Source organism: Coturnix japonica, chromosome 19 (assembly GCF_054131305.1).
Source record: "Coturnix japonica strain WE chromosome 19, WE-NBRP24, whole genome shotgun sequence".
Classification (NCBI taxonomy): Eukaryota; Metazoa; Chordata; class Aves; order Galliformes; family Phasianidae; genus Coturnix; species Coturnix japonica.
Window position 1 is genome coordinate 3,766,577 of NC_140681.1, and position 19,021 is coordinate 3,785,597.

The 19,021-nt window shown below is 51.6% G+C and overlaps 1 protein-coding gene across 1 annotated transcript; it reads left to right on the plus strand.

Moving 5' to 3' along the window:
- Positions 1 to 2,445: 2,445 nt before the first annotated feature.
- Positions 2,446 to 3,334, plus strand: LOC146757805 (uncharacterized). The gene is given in 3 exon segments (XM_085520612.1): positions 2,446 to 2,801; positions 2,803 to 2,835; positions 2,837 to 3,334. Coding segments are annotated over 3 exon segments (744 nt in total). The 5' UTR covers positions 2,446 to 2,588.
- Positions 3,335 to 19,021: the final 15,687 nt, after the last annotated feature.

A 19,021-nucleotide genomic window follows, 5' to 3' on the forward strand; every position in this document is an offset into this window, starting at 1 on the left:
CCTCCCAAGAGCTCTCTTCTCTCAAGACAGAGGACAAAGCAACATGTCTGTCAGCTATTAAGCACGCTTACCTACTTCCCTTATATATATATTTAGCTGAGCTTTAAAGTTCATGGGTTGAGCATCCTTAGCAGTGTAGCCACTGAAATATGCTACAATAGCCACATATGCTACAGTGCATGTAGCAACTCAGTAAATGCTGGTTTGTGAGCTGCTGCTGAATCCCATGCTCTTTTGGGCCATGTGTCCAACACCTTTAGATGACCCCAAAACCCACAGACAGTAACACCAGAGAGCAATTACAAGGAGAATGTAGTCATGAATACCACTGGACTTTAAAATATTGTTTCTAGGAGCGATAGATTTTACCCAAAGAGATATTAGTGCTCCACCTCCATATTAAAAGAATCACTTGAAAACTTGCAGCAACACATTTATAGTCCATCAGTATGCGTTTTCAAATGCCATGCCTCCAATGCAACACTCAAAACTCAGCATCAATCAGCCAAAGGGAATTATTCTACTCAGAAGTTATGTGAAAAGAAAGTAGCAGAAAGCAGTAAAGCATAGAATAACTTTACACTGTAACTTACACACCTACATAGACTTGCTGGTGAATTAAGCAGCAACACACTATGCACTAGGGAAGTGTTCATCCTCACCAAGTAGAAGACTAATGTCACCAATGGTCCTTTTCCCATCAATATATTTTAAAAAGCCCTTTTTCTAGTTCCCCACACCACTGACCAGCTTCAGTTCTGAGGTCTGATCACCTAAATGTTCTCCCTACAATGGCAAACAACATCTCTGTAATCCTCCCACACTCACAGAATCACAGAATGGACCAGGTTGGAAGGGACCTCAGGGATCATGAAGCTCCAACTCTCCCACCACAGGCAGGGCCACCAACCTCCACATTGAATAAAAGCCCAGGCTGCCCAGGGCCCCATCCAACCTGGCCTTGAACATCTCCAGGGATGGACGGGGCATCCACAGCCTCTCTGGGCAGCTGTTCCAGCATCTCACCACTCTCATAGTAAAGAGGTTCCCCCTGACATCCAACCTAAATCTTCCCTCCTTCAGCCATTTCCCCTTGTCCTGCCATTATCTACCCATGTAGAGAGTTGACTCCCCTCCTGTTTGTAGGCTCCCTTCAGGTACTGGAAGGCAGCAATGAGGTCACACTGCAGCATTCTCCTCTCCAGGCTGAACAAGCCCAGCTCCCTCAGCCTGTCTTCATATCATCTTAGTGCTCCTCCTCTGGACTCACTCCAACAGCTCCCTGTCTTTCTTGTATTGGGGACCCAGACCTGGATGCACTACAGCAGATGGAGCCTTGCAAGAGCAGAGCAGAGAAGGACAATCACCTCCCTCTCTCAGCTGGCCACTCCTCTTCTGATGGAGCCCATCTCATTTCCACTGACCATGCACTTTTCACCTAAGCTATACAACAAGATCCCTGCTCAGGCAAGCTGACCTTCTTCCTCACTTGCGTGACTTCTTGGCATTGCCTGCTCCTGTGCTCTATAGAGCTGACACTTCAAAGTGATCAGCACTGATTGACCCCACAGCCTTCAAAAGCAGTTTCCCAGAGGACCCTGCTACCTGGGATGAACTTTTGTGACTGTTTTCCTATCACCAAATACGTAAAACTTAAACCTCGATGTTTAAAAGCAACAAACCTACAAGCACCGTTCCTCATTGGTTCCCCTAGAACCTGTACCAAGAAATTACCATCAAGACATTTTTAGGACTCTCCTGGACCTGTTTTATACCAGGTGTGTGGTATTCACACTTAATGTCTGGCAAGTTGAAGTCACCGTAAGGACAAGAGCACCTGATGCACAGGTACCTCTCAGGTCCTTAAAGAATACATCATCAGTGTCATCATCCCAGGAGGGTGGCCTATGGTAGACGACACTTCACTTCCTCTCCCACAACTGCTCTGCCTGTCACTGATGAAGGGCCAGTAACCGTCCATCAGGACACAACAGGCACAGGGCTCTTCCCAACACATTTTGCTAATGCCAATGACACTGCAGCTATGGGACAGTGCCAAGACTTCCAGCTGCTCTACCTACTTCCACCTACTGTGTGAATTGTTGTATAAGTGTTTCAAATGTGCTTCATTGTACCCTACAACTCATGGCAATGTCGGAAGGATCTCAGTAACACAAAATTCCCAAAACTCTGGAGTCTTCCACAGTTTATCACCAGTGAGCCTGGTTTTATTTCTTTTCACGCTTCAAATCATTTGCATCCTTCATCCTCCTTCAAAACCAGCGCCATTGCCTCCCCACGCCCAACACAGCCATGTTTTGGTCACCATGGGACATTCTAACGGTCACACTGCCATGGCTTTCTGATGTCACAAACCACCTCCCTGACAACCGCTATAAATACAGGGACCCTGACAACAGAACATCAGTCCTTAGTCGACTCGCGACTTGGTGACAGACTTCTGGCCCAAGGAGCAATTCACAAAGTCCTTTCCCACCTTTCGTGTTTTCCCTCGTGGAGGAGGATGGATCCTCCTCCAGCAAAGAAGCGGCGGCTTCAGGGGAGCAGCAGCAAACCTGAGCCGATGGATGTCGATCCACCAGAGAGCAGCGTCGAGCCCATGGAGGTGGACATCCCACAGCAGGATGAACCCATGGAGGTGGATCCACCTCCATCGAGGCAGGGCAGGCACCACAACATCGTGTCTGCCTGGCGACGCTGCTACCTCCATCGGCGGCGCACCAGGGGCTCTCCATTTCCATCTTGGCGTTGAAATGGCACCATCCGCCAGAGAGCCCCTGCGCCAGCTGCTGCTCCCTGCCGCCCTTTCTTCCCCGCCCTCCATCCTCAGCCTTCCCCAAGACCTCTCACCTCTTCTTCCCCTAACTCTGAGGAGACGGGAAGGACTGGCACTGCTGTCCTACAAGCTGCTGCGCCGGGACAAGACAAGGAGTCCAACAGATGGCTTTCAGCTTCCTGCAGCCTCCAGCTGAGCCCTGACAAGAGGGCAGGACTGGGACTGGTGTCCTCTCAGCTGCTGCACCACCACAGCACGAGGAGTCCAGCGGACGGCCCCGAGCTCCCTGCGGCCTCCAGGCGCTGGCACAGAAGCTACAGAGGCGGCTGTTCCTTTGGAGAAGCAGAGGACTTGGCTTTGGACGGGAAGAAGGGCTCGAGTGCAGCACCAAGGTCTACTGCAGTTGCTCCATTGGGACTTTTGTTTCAACACTGGGCCACAACGGATTTAAAAGGACAACACAAAATAATAACAATAAAACCTAAGCAATTCTTAAAAAAGCAAAAACAGTCTGTGCCTCTCCATGTGGGTACTTGAGGGTCTGCCTGGGGACTCCCGTGTCCCCTCTTGCTCTCCCCAGTGGGAACAGCTCTGCCCCGCAGGGTGAGGGCCCAGTCCAGGTCTCAGTGCTGGGTAGGAGCCTGGGCACACAGCAGCCCAGGGCAGGCTGCGGGCACGGCCTGTGCTCAGTGCTGGGCACAGAAAGCCAAGAAGGGGGGATGGACGGCAGCAAGGAACTGTTGCAGATGCCATGGAACTAAACAGGAGGCATTACTTTCAGAGCAGCAGAATCTGAGTTGTTCTGCTGCCTCTTCTCAGAAGCCACATGCCTTCCTTGTCCCATAAGGCCAGATGTTCTGCTTATAGCAGTGACACAAAAACAAAGCAAAGATGAAACTGTTATCCACATGAACATTGATCTCAGCAAGGGTGATCATATGCTTGGTAGAATGAATAAAATCACTGACATTTTACTAGTATGAAATGTCTTTCAAAGAGGGGAGCAAGCCTACAGAAAAATAACACTGAAGCATTGCAGTATAAACCCAGCCCTTTTTACCAGCTCCCCGTTCTGGATCACCTTTCCACACCATTCTGCTCTGCAAACCCTTGTAATACGATTGGAAATGCTTTGCACTGCTCTTTCTGCACACATGCAAGTGGGGTTTTGAGGAAGCAATGTCAAAGGCTATCCTGGCATTAACTAGATTCTTTTTCCTGTTAGGTCACCTGTTTGTGAAGAAGCATGGATTTATCTTGCACTGTCAATACAGGTATTTTTCTACTTGATGAATAAATCATTAGGGATAACAATAACCAAGTCCCATTATTTACATTTACAAGAAGGACTTTCAAGGCTGACACTGTCTAATTTCAAAATGATAATTTATAGACTTGATTTTCTATTTTCTTTGGGGTTTCTGCCTCACCTTGTTAACACATGGAACATGCACACACACACACAATGACCTTGCATGCTGATTAATGTAACAAAATACATATATTTGCAGAATGCTTTTATGCACTACTTGAATCTTTGTTCACAGCAGGCCCTAGTACTTGCAGCAGCCATGACTTGTGCTTGTTGGAAGGATGCGTTAGGGATTCCCTCAGGAATTAGAGGTTACAAAATGATCCCCATGCTCTTGATTCTGGTTACATGTCATATCACTGCTTACAGCCATGTTACATCTTCCACACAGCTCAATAAGGACTTAAACTCCTATCTGTTAAAAATCTAATCACCAGCTTACTCTTGAGTTCTGACATGCTACCAGAGGATGCAGAGGATTTCAGAAGCAAAGGTCACAATCCAAGCTCATCCTATTCAATGCAAGCTATGAGAACAGCTCCAAAAGTAAGGCCTCCTATTTTATTATGTGGCCCAGGACATCAGAGGCAGATATTGGTGGTATTGATATCCTGGGTTGAAGTTTTGTGACAAATTCCCACCAGCCACCAAGGATTTGAAACTTCAACTTCAATGTTTAAAAGCAACAAACCTACAAGCACCATTCCTAATTGGTTCCCATAGAACCTGTACCAAGAAATTACCATCAAACCATTTTTAGGACTCTCCTGGACTTGTTTTATACCAGCAGTGTCATATTCACCCTTAACATCTGGCAAGTTGAAGTAATCATAAAGACAAGAGCACCTGATGCACAGGTACCTCTCAGGTCCTTAAAGAATACATCATCAGTGTCATCATCGCAGAAGGGTGGCCTATGGTAGACGACACTTCACTTCCTCTCCCACAGCTGCCCTGCCTGTCGCTGATGAAGTTCCAGTAACCGTCCATCATGACACAACAGGCACAGGGCTCTTCCCAACACATTTTGCTAATGCCAATGACACTGCAGCTATGGGACAGTGCCAAGACTTCCAGCTGCTCTACCTACTTCCACCTACTGTGTGAATTGGTGTATAAATGTTTCAAATGTGCTTCACTGTACCCAGAACTCATGGAAATGACTGTAGGATCTCAATAGCACGCACTGCCTCAAAGTTTGTTGGCCTGTCTGTTTATTACTGTGAGCTGGTTTTATTTCTATTCATCTTTCAAATTATATGCACCCTCCGTCCCCATTGAAAACTATGGCTGCTCTCAGGCCATTGCCTCCCCACGCCCAACACAGCCATGTTTTGGTCACCATGGGACATTCTAAGGGTCACACTGCCACGGCTTTCTGATGTCACAAACCACCTCCCTGACAACCGCTATAAATACAGGGACCCTGACAACAGAACATCAGTCCTCAGTCGACTCGCGACTTGGTGACAGACTTCTGGCCCAAGGAGCAATTCACAAAGTCCCTTCCCACCTTTCGTGTTTTCCCTGGTGGAGGAGGATGGATCCTCCTCCACCAAAGAAGCGGCGGCTTCAGGGGAGCAGCAGCAAAACGGAGCCGATGGATGTCGATCCACCAGACAGCAGCGTCGAGCCCATGGAGGTGGACATCCCACAGCAGGATGAACCCATGGAGGTGGATCCACCTCCATCGAGGCAGGGCAGGCACCACAACATCGTGCCTGCCTGGCGACGCTGCTACCTCCATCGGCGGCGCACCAGGGGCTCTCCATTTCCATCTTGGCGTTGAAATGGCACCATCCGCCAGAGAGCCCCTGCGCCAGCTGCTGCTCCCTGCCGCCCTTTCTTCCCCGCCCTCCATCCTCAGCCTTCCCCAAGACCTCTCACCTCTTCTTCCCCTAACTCTGAGGAGACGGGAAGGACTGGCACTGCTGTCCTACAAGCTGCTGCGCCGGGACAAGACAAGGAGTCCAACAGATGGCTTTCAGCTTCCTGCAGCCTCCAGCTGAGCCCTGACAAGAGGGCAGGACTGGGACTGGTGTCCTCTCAGCTGCTGCACCACCACAGCACGAGGAGTCCAGCGGACGGCCCCGAGCTCCCTGCGGCCTCCAGGCGCTGGCACAGAAGCTACAGAGGCGGCTGTTCCTTTGGAGAAGCAGAGGACTTGGCTTTGGACGGGAAGAAGGGCTCGAGTGCAGCATGAAGGTCCACCGCAGTTGCTCCACTGGGACTTTTGTTCCAACACTGGGCCACAACCGATTTAAAAGGACAACACAAAGTAATAGCAATAAAAGCAAGCAATTTATGATAAAAGCAAAACCTGTCCATGCCTCTCCATGTGGGTACTTGAGGGTCTGCCCAGGCACGGCCTGTGCTCGGTGCTGGGCCCAGAAGGCCCAGGGGGGACAAGGGCGGTGATGATCTCCCGGCACGGCCCCCACCGGGCACGGAGCCGCGGCCTCCGCAGCCTCAATAACCGCCGCAGCCGCCCGGACGCGGCTCCGCATCCAACGTGCGGCCGGGCCTCGGGCTGCAGGGCTGCCCGGCTCTGTCAGCGCCCGACGGCAGCAGCACGAACCGCTGCGGGAGCTGCACCCAACCCGTGTCCCCGCCCTCGAGGCAGACGCAGCTCCTCCCAGCTGAGGCGCTGAACACGTGCTGACACGTTTCAAAGTGGACAGTAATTAAAAGAAACGTGCTCCGTGCCGTAGTTTCTTTCCTTAACACGACCTGTTCATTACAGCAACCCACGAACAGCGGATGGGTTTGACTTCCTAAGCCAGAATCTAAACTATCAATTTCTGCTATAGGCCTGAGACCCCCCTGCACAAGCACAGAACATCCTGCATCCTCCCAGGAGCTCTCTTCTCTCAAGACAGAGGACAAAGCAACATGTCTGTCAACTATTAAGCACGCTTACCTGCTTCCCTTATATATATATTTAGCTGAGCTTTAAAGTTCATGGGTTGAGCATCCTTAGCAGTGTAGCCACTGAAATATGCTGCAATAGCCACATATGCTGCATTGCATGTAGCAACTCAGTAAATGCTGGTTTGTGAGCTGCTGCTGAATCCCATGCTCTTCTGGGCCATGTGTCCAACACCTTTAGATGACCCCAAAACCCACAGACAGTAACACCAGAGAGCAATTACAAGGAGAATGTAGTCATGAATACCACTGGACTTTAAAATATTGTTTCTAGGAGCAATAGGTTTTACCCAAAGAGATATTAGTGCTCCACCTCCACATTAAAAAAATTACTTGAAAACTTGCAGCAACACATTTACAGTCCATCAGTATGCGTTTTCAAATGCCATGCCTCCAATGCAACAGTCAAAACTCAGAATCAATCAGCCAAAGGGAATTATTCTACTCAGAAGTTATGTGAAAAGAAAGTAGCAGAAAGCAGTAAATCATAGAATAATTTTACACTGTAACTTACACACCTACATAGACTTGCTGGTGAATTAAGCAGCAACACACTATGCACTAGGGAAGTGTTCATCCTCACCAAGTAGAAGACTAATGTCACCAATGGTCCTTTTCCCATCAGTATATTTTAAAAAGCCCTTTTTCTAGTTCCCCACACCACTGACCAGCTTCAGTTCTGAGGTCTGATCACCTAAATGTTCTCCCTACAATGGCAAACAACATCTCTGTAATCCTCCCACACTCACAGAATCACAGAATGGACCAGGTTGGAAGGGACCTCAAGGATCGTGAAGCTCCAACTCTCCCACCACAGGCAGGGCCACCAACCTCCACATTGAATACCAGCCCAGGCTGCCCAGGGCCCCATCCAACCTGGCCTTGAACATCTCCAGGGATGGACGGGGCATCCACAGCCTCTCTGGGCAGCTGTTCCAGCACCTCACCACTCTCATAGTAAAGAGCTTCCCCCTGACATCCAACCTAAATCTTCCCTCCTTCAGCCATTTCCCCTTGTCCTGCCATTATCTACCCATGTAGAGAGTTGACTCCCCTCCTGTTTGTAGGCTCCCTTCAGGTACTGGAAGGCAGCAATGAGGTCACACTGCAGCATTCTCCTCTCCAGGCTGAACAAGCCCAGCTCCCTCAGCCTGTCTTCATATCATCTTAGTGCTCCTCCTCTGGACTCACTCCAACAGCTCCCTGTCTTTCTTGTATTGAGGACTCAGACCTGGATGCACTACAGCAGATGGAACCTTGCAAGAGCAGAGCAGAGAAGGACAATCACCTCCCTCTCTCAGCTGGCCACTCCTCTTCTGATGGAGCCCATCTCATTTCCACTGACCATGCACTTTTCACCTAAGCTATACAACAAGATCCCTGCTCAGGCAAGCTGACCTTCTTCCTCACTTGCGTGACTTTTAGCATCTTGGCACTGCCTGCTCCTGTGCTCTATAGAGCTGACACTTCAAAGTGATCAGCACTGATTAACCCCAAAGCCTTCAAAAGCAGTTTCCCAGAGGACCCTGCTACCCGGGATGATTTTTTGTGACAGTTTTCCTATCACCAAATACGTAAAACTTAAACCTCGATGTTTAAAAGCAACAAATCTACAAGCACCATTCCTCATTGGTTCCCCTAGAACCTGTACCAAGAAATTACCATCAAGCCATTTTTAGGACTCTCCTGGACCTGTTTTATACCAGCTGTGTGGTATTCACACTTCATGTCTGGCAAGTTGAAGTCACCTTAAGGACAAGAGCACCTGATCCAAAGGTATCTCTCAGGTCCTTAAAGAATACATCATCAGTGTCATCATCCCAGGAGGGTGGCCTATGGTAGACGACACTTCACTTCCTCTCCCACAACTGCTCTGCCTGTCACTGATGAAGGGCCAGTAACCGTCCATCACAACACAACAGGCACAGGGCTCTTCCCATCACATTTTGCTAATGCCAATGACACTGCAGCTATGGGACAGTGCCAAGACTTCCAGCTGCTCTACCTACTTCCACCTACTGTGTGAATTGGTGTATAAACATTTCAAATGTGCTTCACTGTACCCTACAACTCATGGAAATGTCGGAAGGATCTCAGTAACACACAATCCACAAAACTCTGGAGTCTTCTCCCACAGTTTATCATCAGTGAGCCAGGTTTTATTTCTTTTCACACTGCAAATCATTTGCATCCTTCATCCTCCTTCAAAACCAGCGCCATTGCCTCCCCACGCCCAACACAGCCATGTTTTGGTCACCATGGGACATTCTAACGGTCACACTGCCATGGCTTTCTGATGTCACAAACCACCTCCCTGACAACCGCTATAAATACGGGGACCCTGACAACAGAACATCAGTCTCTAGTAGACTAGCGACTTGGTGACAGACTTCTGGCCCAAGGAGCAATTCACAAAGTTCCTTACTACCTTTTGTGTTGTCCCTCGTGGAGGAGGATGGATCCTCCTCCACCAAAGAAGCGGCGGCTTCAGGGGAGCAGCAGCAAAACGGAGCCGATGGATGTCGATCCACCAGACAGCAGCGTCGAGCCCATGGAGGTGGACATCCCACTGGAAGAGGAACCCATGGAGGTGGACCCACCTCCATCGAGGCAGGGCAGGCACCACAACATCGTGTCTGCCTGGCGACGCTGCTACATCCATCGGCGGCGCACCAGGGGCTCTCCATTTCCATCTTGGCGTTGAAATGGCACCATCCGCCAGAGAGCCCCTGCGCCAGCTGCTGCTCCCTGCCGCCCTTTCTTCCCCGCCCTCCATCCTCAGCCTTCCCCAAGACCTCTCACCTCTTCTTCCCCTAACTCTGAGGAGACGGGAAGGACTGGCACTGCTGTCCTACAAGCTGCTGCGCCGGGACAAGACAAGGAGTCCAACAGATGGCTTTCAGCTTCCTGCAGCCTCCAGCTGAGCCCTGACAAGAGGGCAGGACTGGGACTGGTGTCCTCTCAGCTGCTGCACCACCACAGCACGAGGAGTCCAGCGGACGGCCCCGAGCTCCCTGCGGCCTCCAGGCGCTGGCACAGAAGCTACAGAGGCGGCTGTTCCTTTGGAGAAGCAGAGGACTTGGCTTTGGACGGGAAGAAGGGCTCAAGGGCAACACCAAGGTGCACTGCAGTTGCTCCACTGGGACTTCTGTTCCAACACTGGGCCACAACCGATTTAAAAGGACAACACAAAATAATAATAAAACCTTAAGCAATTCTTAAAAAAGCAAAACCAGTCCGTGCCTCTCCATGTGGGTACTTGAGGGTCTGTCCGGGGACTGCCATGTCCCTTTCTGCTCTCCCCAGTGTGAACGGCTCTGCCCCATGGAGTGAGGGCCCAGCACTGCTGAGGAGCCTGGGTGCATGGCAACGCAGGGCAGGCTGTGGGCATGGCCTGTGCTCGGCGCTGGGCACAGGAGGTCGAGGAGGGACAGAGGGTGGCAGAGTTGCCCTGTTCTCTCACTGCAGTGCAGCACCAAGGGATGGGAAATTTCTCATTGAGGGTCCTGGTGTCTATGGCTTTGCACTGAAACAAGCACATCTTGGCAAAGACGTGCCCACTCTTTCTCATCTCCTAGTTTCTCACTTAAAGACATTCCCAAATTCCTTGCTAAAGAAATACAGCATTGCCCAGAGTGGTCGGTGTGCCTGACTGCAGATGGGCCCTTGCAGAGAGAGAACTGCTGGAGGAGATAGGGGAAGGGATGAGATCAGGCAGGAGTGAGAGCGCACTGCAGCTATTGAGTCTGAAAGGCAATAATTCTGTGCTAAAATACTTCCAGTTAGGGAAATCTGAGGCCATCAGTTAAAGCACGGATCAAATGTGAGCATGTGAACCTGAGTGTGCTCAGCCTGGCTTAGAAACTATAATATTGTCCCTGAAGGCATCTCTGATCTTCTTCATTTGTATATTCAAGCTGGTGGGTACCTGATCCAGAAATAAGGATCACATTTGTTTTCCAAAAGCATCATGTTTTTACAGTCTGAGAAAGCAGTGACTTCGGCAGTGCTGCATCACCCCAAAGTGCTCTGGGTGGTAGGATGAACAACTGGAGGGGTGGAAAAATGATGTGTGGGCATCGCTGTTGTCAGTGCTGAATGTCAGATGTACATCTCCTTATGAGACCTTCTGTCTCTTCTCTGAGATAAAGAAGATCAGTGCAGCCGTTGAGGATCTCAGGAGACAACAGGCAGGTCCTGCTCCATGTCACCCGCTCCTCTGGGTTCCCATTGGCCAGGCACTCATTTCTGTACCTTGGTACCTTCTGTACCTTCTGGTCTCCCCACCCATAGGGGCAGCTTTCTGCCCAGCTCTGCTGCCCTGCTCAGTGATGTGGCATGAGCAAGCTCAGCGCCAGGCAGGATCTGGCCAAGCAAATGCAAAGCAGTAGCAGGTGATGCAAAGTCAGCTATAAGCAGCAATATCTGAGGACAGCCAAGCCCATATATGGCTTGGATTTCTTATAGGATCACATTCCTCTGGTCATTGCATCTCTTTGGTCACGATGCTGAGCCCCATGGCTTGGCTTCCGTCAGCTGCAAGCTCTGCTCTCTACCTCCTCCATGCACAAGTGCCATGATGCCAAGACCCTGCCAGCAAATGGGGCTGCCAGGAGAGACTGCAGGAGGGGGGTCATCACCTCCAAGACCACTGGGGACCACAGCTCCTTCCTTGTGTCAATGTTTGCAAGGGGATGACCATGGTTGGGTGCTGAGGCTTAGCACTGCAGCATGCATGGTGCCTGCCTGCAGCATCTGGAGAGCTGTAGCACTGCTCAAACTTCTAGTAGCAGTCTCCAAACACCCCCTGCTCTCATGGTGAGCCTGTGCCTCGCCATGCAGGCTGCCTGCCATCTGGCATGAGTGGGACCGAGTAGAGTTAAATAAATGTTAAATACACACTAATACCATGTGACAACTAGCAAAAGGCAGTGACTTCAAGCTTGAAGAGTATGCTTATGTAAACAGCATCCTGAAATTAATATTTACCTTTTAAAGCAAACAGATATTTGGGGTATTTCGTCGTCTTTCTGCCTAGCAGATGCTAAAAACAACAGCTTGGTGCTGCAGGGAATTGGTTTGACAGCTCAGGGGATGGTAAACTCCCTGGCAGCCTCCAGACTGTGAGGTCAGAGCCGGTCTCTCTCTTTTCAAGCAGATAAATTCTCACAAACACCAGATTAATCTTTGCTCAGGGGCTCAACCTTTAATGAGGAGCAGGACCCGGGGAGCGGGAATTCACGCAGCAGATGGATGAAAACTTTGGAGATGCCCGAAGCAAACTCTTGTCTGGAAGGGTTCCGGGGGAGGCAGAAGGGCTGTATCATGCTCCATGACCAGCAGTACCTGCAGCCATGGGGCATATCTCACAATTTGTCATTTCTTAAAGGATGGTCATTTTGTAAATCACATTTTCAGCCCATTTCAGCTCAGCACACAGCCCTCAGAGCCACCCAGCCTTCTTTGGCTCCTGTGGGAAGAGCTCCAAGGGCTGTCCCCATGTACACCTATAGACCTGACCTTTTTGGGATTCCACTGAGTTGTTTGTGGCATTTCCCAGCTCATGGGACAGCTGTCCAGTATCTGGAGCTGGAAGGTTTTAGGAGCATCCTTCATCTCATTGCTACTGTCCTCACCCAGGGATTGCCTTTATTTCACTCCTCTGCTCAGTCCCTTGCACTATACTTTCATCCTCTTCCACCACACAACAAATGGGGACATCCATGCCACCCAACATCTGCCCAAAAGAATTGGGCTGGTTTATCTGCATGGGGTCACACTCAAAATGTCCCCATCTCAGTGGGAATAGAGATGCACAGGGCTCAGAGCTGTGGGGCTTGGTGAGTAGGATGGGGCTGGTCCTGCATGTCCCATATCCAGCCCTCCAGTAATGCACCAGTCCCATGAGCATCACACTGAGGGGCTGTAGGGCTGTCACCTGTTCTTATCCCGCTGCACAGCTGCCACCTGGGAGGACAAACTGAAAGCTGCTTTTGGAGGCCGGTACCCACAAAGTAAACCCATTAACACAGGAGGTGTGTGGGTGGGATGTGGGGCAGGATGGGGCTGGCAGGATGTGGAGAGTCTCGACTGCCCCTGTAAAAAGTAAAACAAACCAATTACAGCGTTCCTAGAACAGCTTGGAAAGGGATGCAGGCATAGTTGCACAGATAGGGGAATTTTGGGTCTCATTGTGCTGAGAAATGAGGAAATATTGATGTGGGGGGGCAGGAAAATTATTCAGCAGCATAACAAAAGCATTGCTGAAGCACCATGAGCATGCACAGCAATGCCTAGGGAAGATTTGCTTTTCCCTTGTGTCCTGCCTTGTGGCATCAAGCACCCACCCCAGCAAAAAGAGATACACCAGCACAACAGGGAGTTATTTCCATTGGTAACAACCTCAGGATGTACAGGATGCTGGGTACCTGAGGAAGCATTGCACCAGACTGGGGTGCTGAGCATTTCCAGAGTGCTGTGCTGGGAATAAAACAAGTTCATTTAAGCGAGTCACTAGGCTGAATACCTCTTTCTCCTTAAAAATAAACCTCTTTGCTTTTAAAGTGCTGACAGTGTATGTCAAGGCCCAACGTTATGGTGATTATGGTGGATTTAAAACACGATACTGAAGCCCTGAAAGAAGTCAGATAAGGAAACCACCTGAGCAAATGGGGGAGTTTTCTTCTCTCATGGCAAATCCAGGCTGGAAATGGGAGGATGAGAGCTCAGTCCTTCCTCCTGAGCCAACACAGACAAAGGACAAGTGCTCCTATACTTGCTCCTTGCAATGCCCACGTGCTGCTCTCTCCTCCTCAGTGCTCCCTGGGCACCCAGTGTATAGATCTGGCTACACTGGGGACACTGGGGACGATTACTCCATGCCCACAGCTGGAGAGCTGGGAGCACCATGTCATGGGACCTGCTAAAGTGGGAGAAAATCCATCTCTGGGACTCCTTCCATCATTGTGCTGGGGCTGCCAAGCTGAACATAGGACCTGCCAGCCCACCCAGCTATGGGTTTGCAGACGTGTGTGTGAGTGACTTTTTTGGATGAGTTTTGGGAAGAAAAACCCCTCTGGGTGTGGGCTGTGTCCCCCAGCCAGGCTGGCTGCGGCTGCCCTTGGTGCTGCAGGGATGCACAGCACCAACTGCCTTCTGCTGTGGGGGGCACCTCTGCATCCGATCCCTTTGCTTTGACTCCTCCAGGCCCTATTGCAGCACTCAGGGCTCTGCACAAAGCTGTCACTCCTCCAGCATCCCTAGTGCTTATGGGCAGCTCCGCCCCAGCAGTGCCTCAACACCAGGGCCGCATCCTGTGGGGCAACCAGCTCCAGCGGGGAGCAGTGGTAGCACACAGACCGTATCAGAGATGATTTCCTGACAAACAGTGCGGCTCATTGTCTGTTCTCATTTATAAACTGCTCCACACCAGCCATCTGATATCCATTATTACAATTACAAACAAGCACAGTAACTCTCCAGCTGGTCAGCCCCAGCCGAACAGCACTGCAGCCATTCAAGGATGCCATATGGTACCGGGGTTTCCAAAGCAGCATTGTCAATCAGCCTTATTAATTTCTGAATTTGTTTCTTTTCCTTTAAGGGATATATGGACATATATATATTTATACAAGACAGGGACACTTCTTTGACCTTAATTTGGTACATGAGGCTTGATGGAATAATTGAAACCTTGAAATCTACCCGGCAGCTGGTGGGGATAGGAAGAGCCTGGGCTCAGCAAGCAGCCCCTTGAGTGCTGGTGCTTGTGTAGGAGCTACACACGCCTCTCACCATACACACTGCCATGCATGCCACGAGAATATTAAAAACCCATTAGATCTGGAGCCCTGGGCACAGCCAGTGACCGTACTGCAGATGAAGAGTGGCTAATGGCCACTTAGAATCATAGAATGGCCTGGGTTGCAAAGGACCAGAGTGCTCATCCAGTTCCAACCCCCTGCTGTGTGCAGGGTCACCAGCCACCAGCCCAGGCTGCCCAGAGCCACATCCAGCCTGGCCTTGAATGCCTGCAGGGATGGGGCATCCACAGCCTCCTTGGGCAACCTGTTCTATTTTGCCTCCTTTTAAAGCTTTGAGTGGTATCACTGGGGACAGCTGGAGGTGCTGTTGGGCTGCACCCAAGGGTGCTGCACTGCTGCAGTAGGGCAGCCCCTCCCTTTGGAGTGACTTCAGAGGCACCAATGCATCAGCTCACGGCAACCAGACACTGTGTCTTCTACATTCACAGCAGCCAGCTGTAGGGATGGGTGAGGTTTGCCCAGGTGTGATGTGCATCCATGTGCTGGTTGACTATGGCACCTTCAGTGTCCCCACTGAAAGCAGCTACATCAGGAATAACCCTGAGCTGTTACATAGAAGTGGTATCAGAATAATACTGAAGTGGTATCAGAGAAGACAGAAGGTCTTGTGCATGTACAGAGGAGGCTGGAGCTGGGCTTACACAGAGTTATTTCAGAGCAAAAATGCCTGTTGGGCTATTGGAGCCTCTGACAGCATCCGCAGAAGCAGCCAGGAGGAGGAATGAGCAACCCATGTGCACTGCACCCTGAGGCTTGGCTCCTGCTCCGGATGAAACCCCATGTCCAGTGATGGATGAGGCACAACAGGGTGTAAAAGGGAGGAAAACCGTTTGCCTGCACTTGGAGCAAAGTGCATTATGCATATTGCATCAGATTATGCAAAACCCCTTTGTTAATCTTCCCTGTCCAGAGCAGAGTGCAGCCGGACGCAGCTGGTGGCACCGTGGTTCTGGGCCCCTCACCTCCCTATCCCACCACTACTGGATGCTCCAGTGCCATTATTCTGCTCAGGCTTTGTCCCTTCACACCTTTCTGTGCCGTTTATGCCTTTCTCTTTGAATTTCTGGCTTCGTTCCCTTTCCCTAGGACTGACACCATGCGCTTCTGTTGTTCCTCAGCTTCATGATGGCACTTGGTCAAAGGCACACCTGGAGATGTGACATCTGCAGTGTGCTGAGCAGGGCTGGGACACCCCCTGGGGGTTTATTGTGGGTACCTCATCCTGTGACAAGCAGCACCCTGGGGCCCTGCTTTCCTTGCCTGCCTGGTGCCATCTAATGAAGTTAGATTTTCCTCTGGGCAGCTCCTGCTGATGAGTTCCCATCACAGACACCTCCATGGAGGGACAGCAGCCACCAACTGAGTCACCACGCTGTGCTGTGCTGGGGACAGCTGACCTCACCATAGGGCTGCAACCAAGACTTTTCTCTTTGTAAACTCTCCAGTGCTTTGTTCTTCCTCTGATACAATCCATTTGGAGCAAATGCAGTCTCGGAGCATCTTGCCAAGCCCACAGGCTTTTTGGGAGACTGCTGTGAAGCATTAGTGGTAGATAAGGCCCTCTGTGGGGATGGGTGTCTGGCAGAAGAGGCAGTGTGGTGGGGTTCCCTCCCCTCCCCATCCTGCTGGGGGTCCTGAAATGAGCATGAGGAATCCAAGGCCAGCCCCAAAGCAGCGGCACGAGTGTGGGGATTCTCACAGCCCTGGGGTCAAATACCCTCCTGCCTTGTCCCTTCTGGAGCCTGTCCTGCAGTGCTGGGCTGAAGGCATCACTCCTGAGACCTACTGAAATGGTGTGCAGTGTGGCTGCAAACCCAGCACTCCCCAGTCCCCACCTCCTATAGCTCAGAGATACTGCATTTCTGTCTGCAGCACCAATAAGCAGCATGTACATTCAGTGTTCATATCAGACAGTATTTACACCATGCAGTATTTCTAACATGCAGCATTTCCACCGTGCATCATTTCCATGCAGCATTTCAGTTCAGCTGCCATAGTGTAAGGAGGGGAGGACAGGGGATGTGCCCAGCCTGGCTCAGCTCTGTACATGGGCAGCAGCAATGCTTGGCTGAGCTGTGCAATGAACCCATGCCACCAGCAGCCCAATGTCCCCAGGGTCCATGGACTTGGTGACAGTTGACACAGGTGGAAACGGGGCTAGGAGCAGTTCAGGGGGTTAATGACATTGTAAGCCAAGGCAGGGCACTCCAACAGAAGGGCTTGTGGCCAGCTGGGGGACCCGTCTGCCGCACCGCCTGCATCAGGCCACAAAGGAGGGTCCCAGTGGCAGCTGGCCCCAATAGAGGTGACGGAGCCACGTGGCGGGGCACAGCCCAAGGGTGGCAGAGTCCTTTGTCGGGGTCACTGTGGCTGGTGGGGAGCAGCTGGGATGGGGCCATGGGGCTGGAGGGCAGCAGGCGTCTCGGGGGCACAGCAACGGCTGCAAGACCCATTGAGTGCCATGCTGTTTCTTGTGCAGATAATGATTCATTCATTCATTCATTCATTCATTCATTCATTCATTCATTCATTTTATCTTCCCCCTCTCCCCTACCCCCCACTTTTTCTTCTTCCCCCCCCCCCAAAAAAAAAAAAAAAAAAAAAAGAAAACCAGCCTCATGCATCCTCCTGCACTTCACAGCAACCAAATAAAGATGGGATGAGATGGGGATGGGATGGGGTAGAAATGGGGATGGGATGGAGATGGAACGGACTCACGCTGCTGCTGTAACCCGGACAGACCCCCGGCGGTAGCTCAGCCCTGGGGTGGTGCCAGCAGCCCCACATCCGGCCTGGCCGCCTCCTTGCCAGTGGTGCAGGACTAATTTCAATTATCTTCTCCAGGCCATGTGAATTCTATTAATATCAAAGTAATGAGGTAATTACTGTGATTTGGAGGAACGACTGGGGAATTGCTTTGGAGAGGAATTTGCCAGCAGAGAGGGTAAATTAAAACCTCTGTTTGGAAGGGAACAAAAGGCTGCACCCGAGGCGAGCGGGGAGACATGGGAGACAGCCCAGGCCGGGGGGAACATCCAGGTGGGGAACATCCAGGTGGGAGACACCCGTCAGGAGGCTGTGAGACCTCGGAGCATGAACGCACCTTGGTGCCCACGCACACCGCGGGGCACGGCTCATAGTAGTTAAAGAGCTGAGTTGGGGGTCCCACCTTCCAGGTCTCACCCAGCTGTCCCCGTGATGTCCCACCCGACTGTCCCCATTTCTCGGGGTGCCCCACGCGGCCGCTCCCGGGCGCTGCCAGCGACTCTCTGCTGGCATCTGCTGCCGGCACACGGCGTCGCAGCGGCCGCGGCGCTGGGACACGGCTCACGAGTGGCAGGAGGGGGCTGCGGGGCGGGGGAGCGGGGACACGGGGACACATGGACACTGAGACACAGGACACAGCTCTGGGCCAGACGGGGCGGGGATGGGGAGCATCCCACGGGGCTCCTTTTCCTTGGATATCCCGGCTTTCTTGCAGAATCCTGGTTAGAACTTTATGAGCATCACATCCAGCCATTGCCTAATGCTACAGTGCACTGCTCAGCTGTGCCCCCCAGGCCCCATGTCCTCATGTCTCATACACCTGCAGTGTGGGGACTCGCCATTCCCTGGCAGCCCGTTCCCATGTCCTCCTCCTGCCCCTCTGGGCTGTGGATAGTTCAGACACAGCACTGCAGCCATCCTGCTCTTGTTGGCTGCTCTCCTCCACCAGGGTCTCCTCCTGCTCGGGACAACAACGCCGGCTTTGCCACGTTCACAGCTCATTGGAGACATGAGGTGACAGCGGCAAGCAGTGACATTTATGGGAGCTCCATTCACCCACTTCAAATAGAAGCTGACGGGAGCCACGAGTGTGGGGACGTTGCCAGCGCCCTGTGCAGGGACAGCTGCCACGTGCCCCTTGTTGTGGCACAAGCCCAAGAACATGGCAGCACCGGGGCTGTGCTCCGTGCAGAGATGGCACCTGCCCACCTCACTCCTTGCCTCAGTTTCCCTGCAAGCACCACGCAGCAGAGGGGCTGCATGGGAACCCTGTGCAGGGTGTGCATGGCATCTTCCATTGCAGGTTGCACAGCATTGCTGGCAGGGCTGCGCTCACCCTGCTGCATCCCCCAGCTCCTGCTTTCCCCACACCTATCTCAGTCCCCAGGTGCTTCT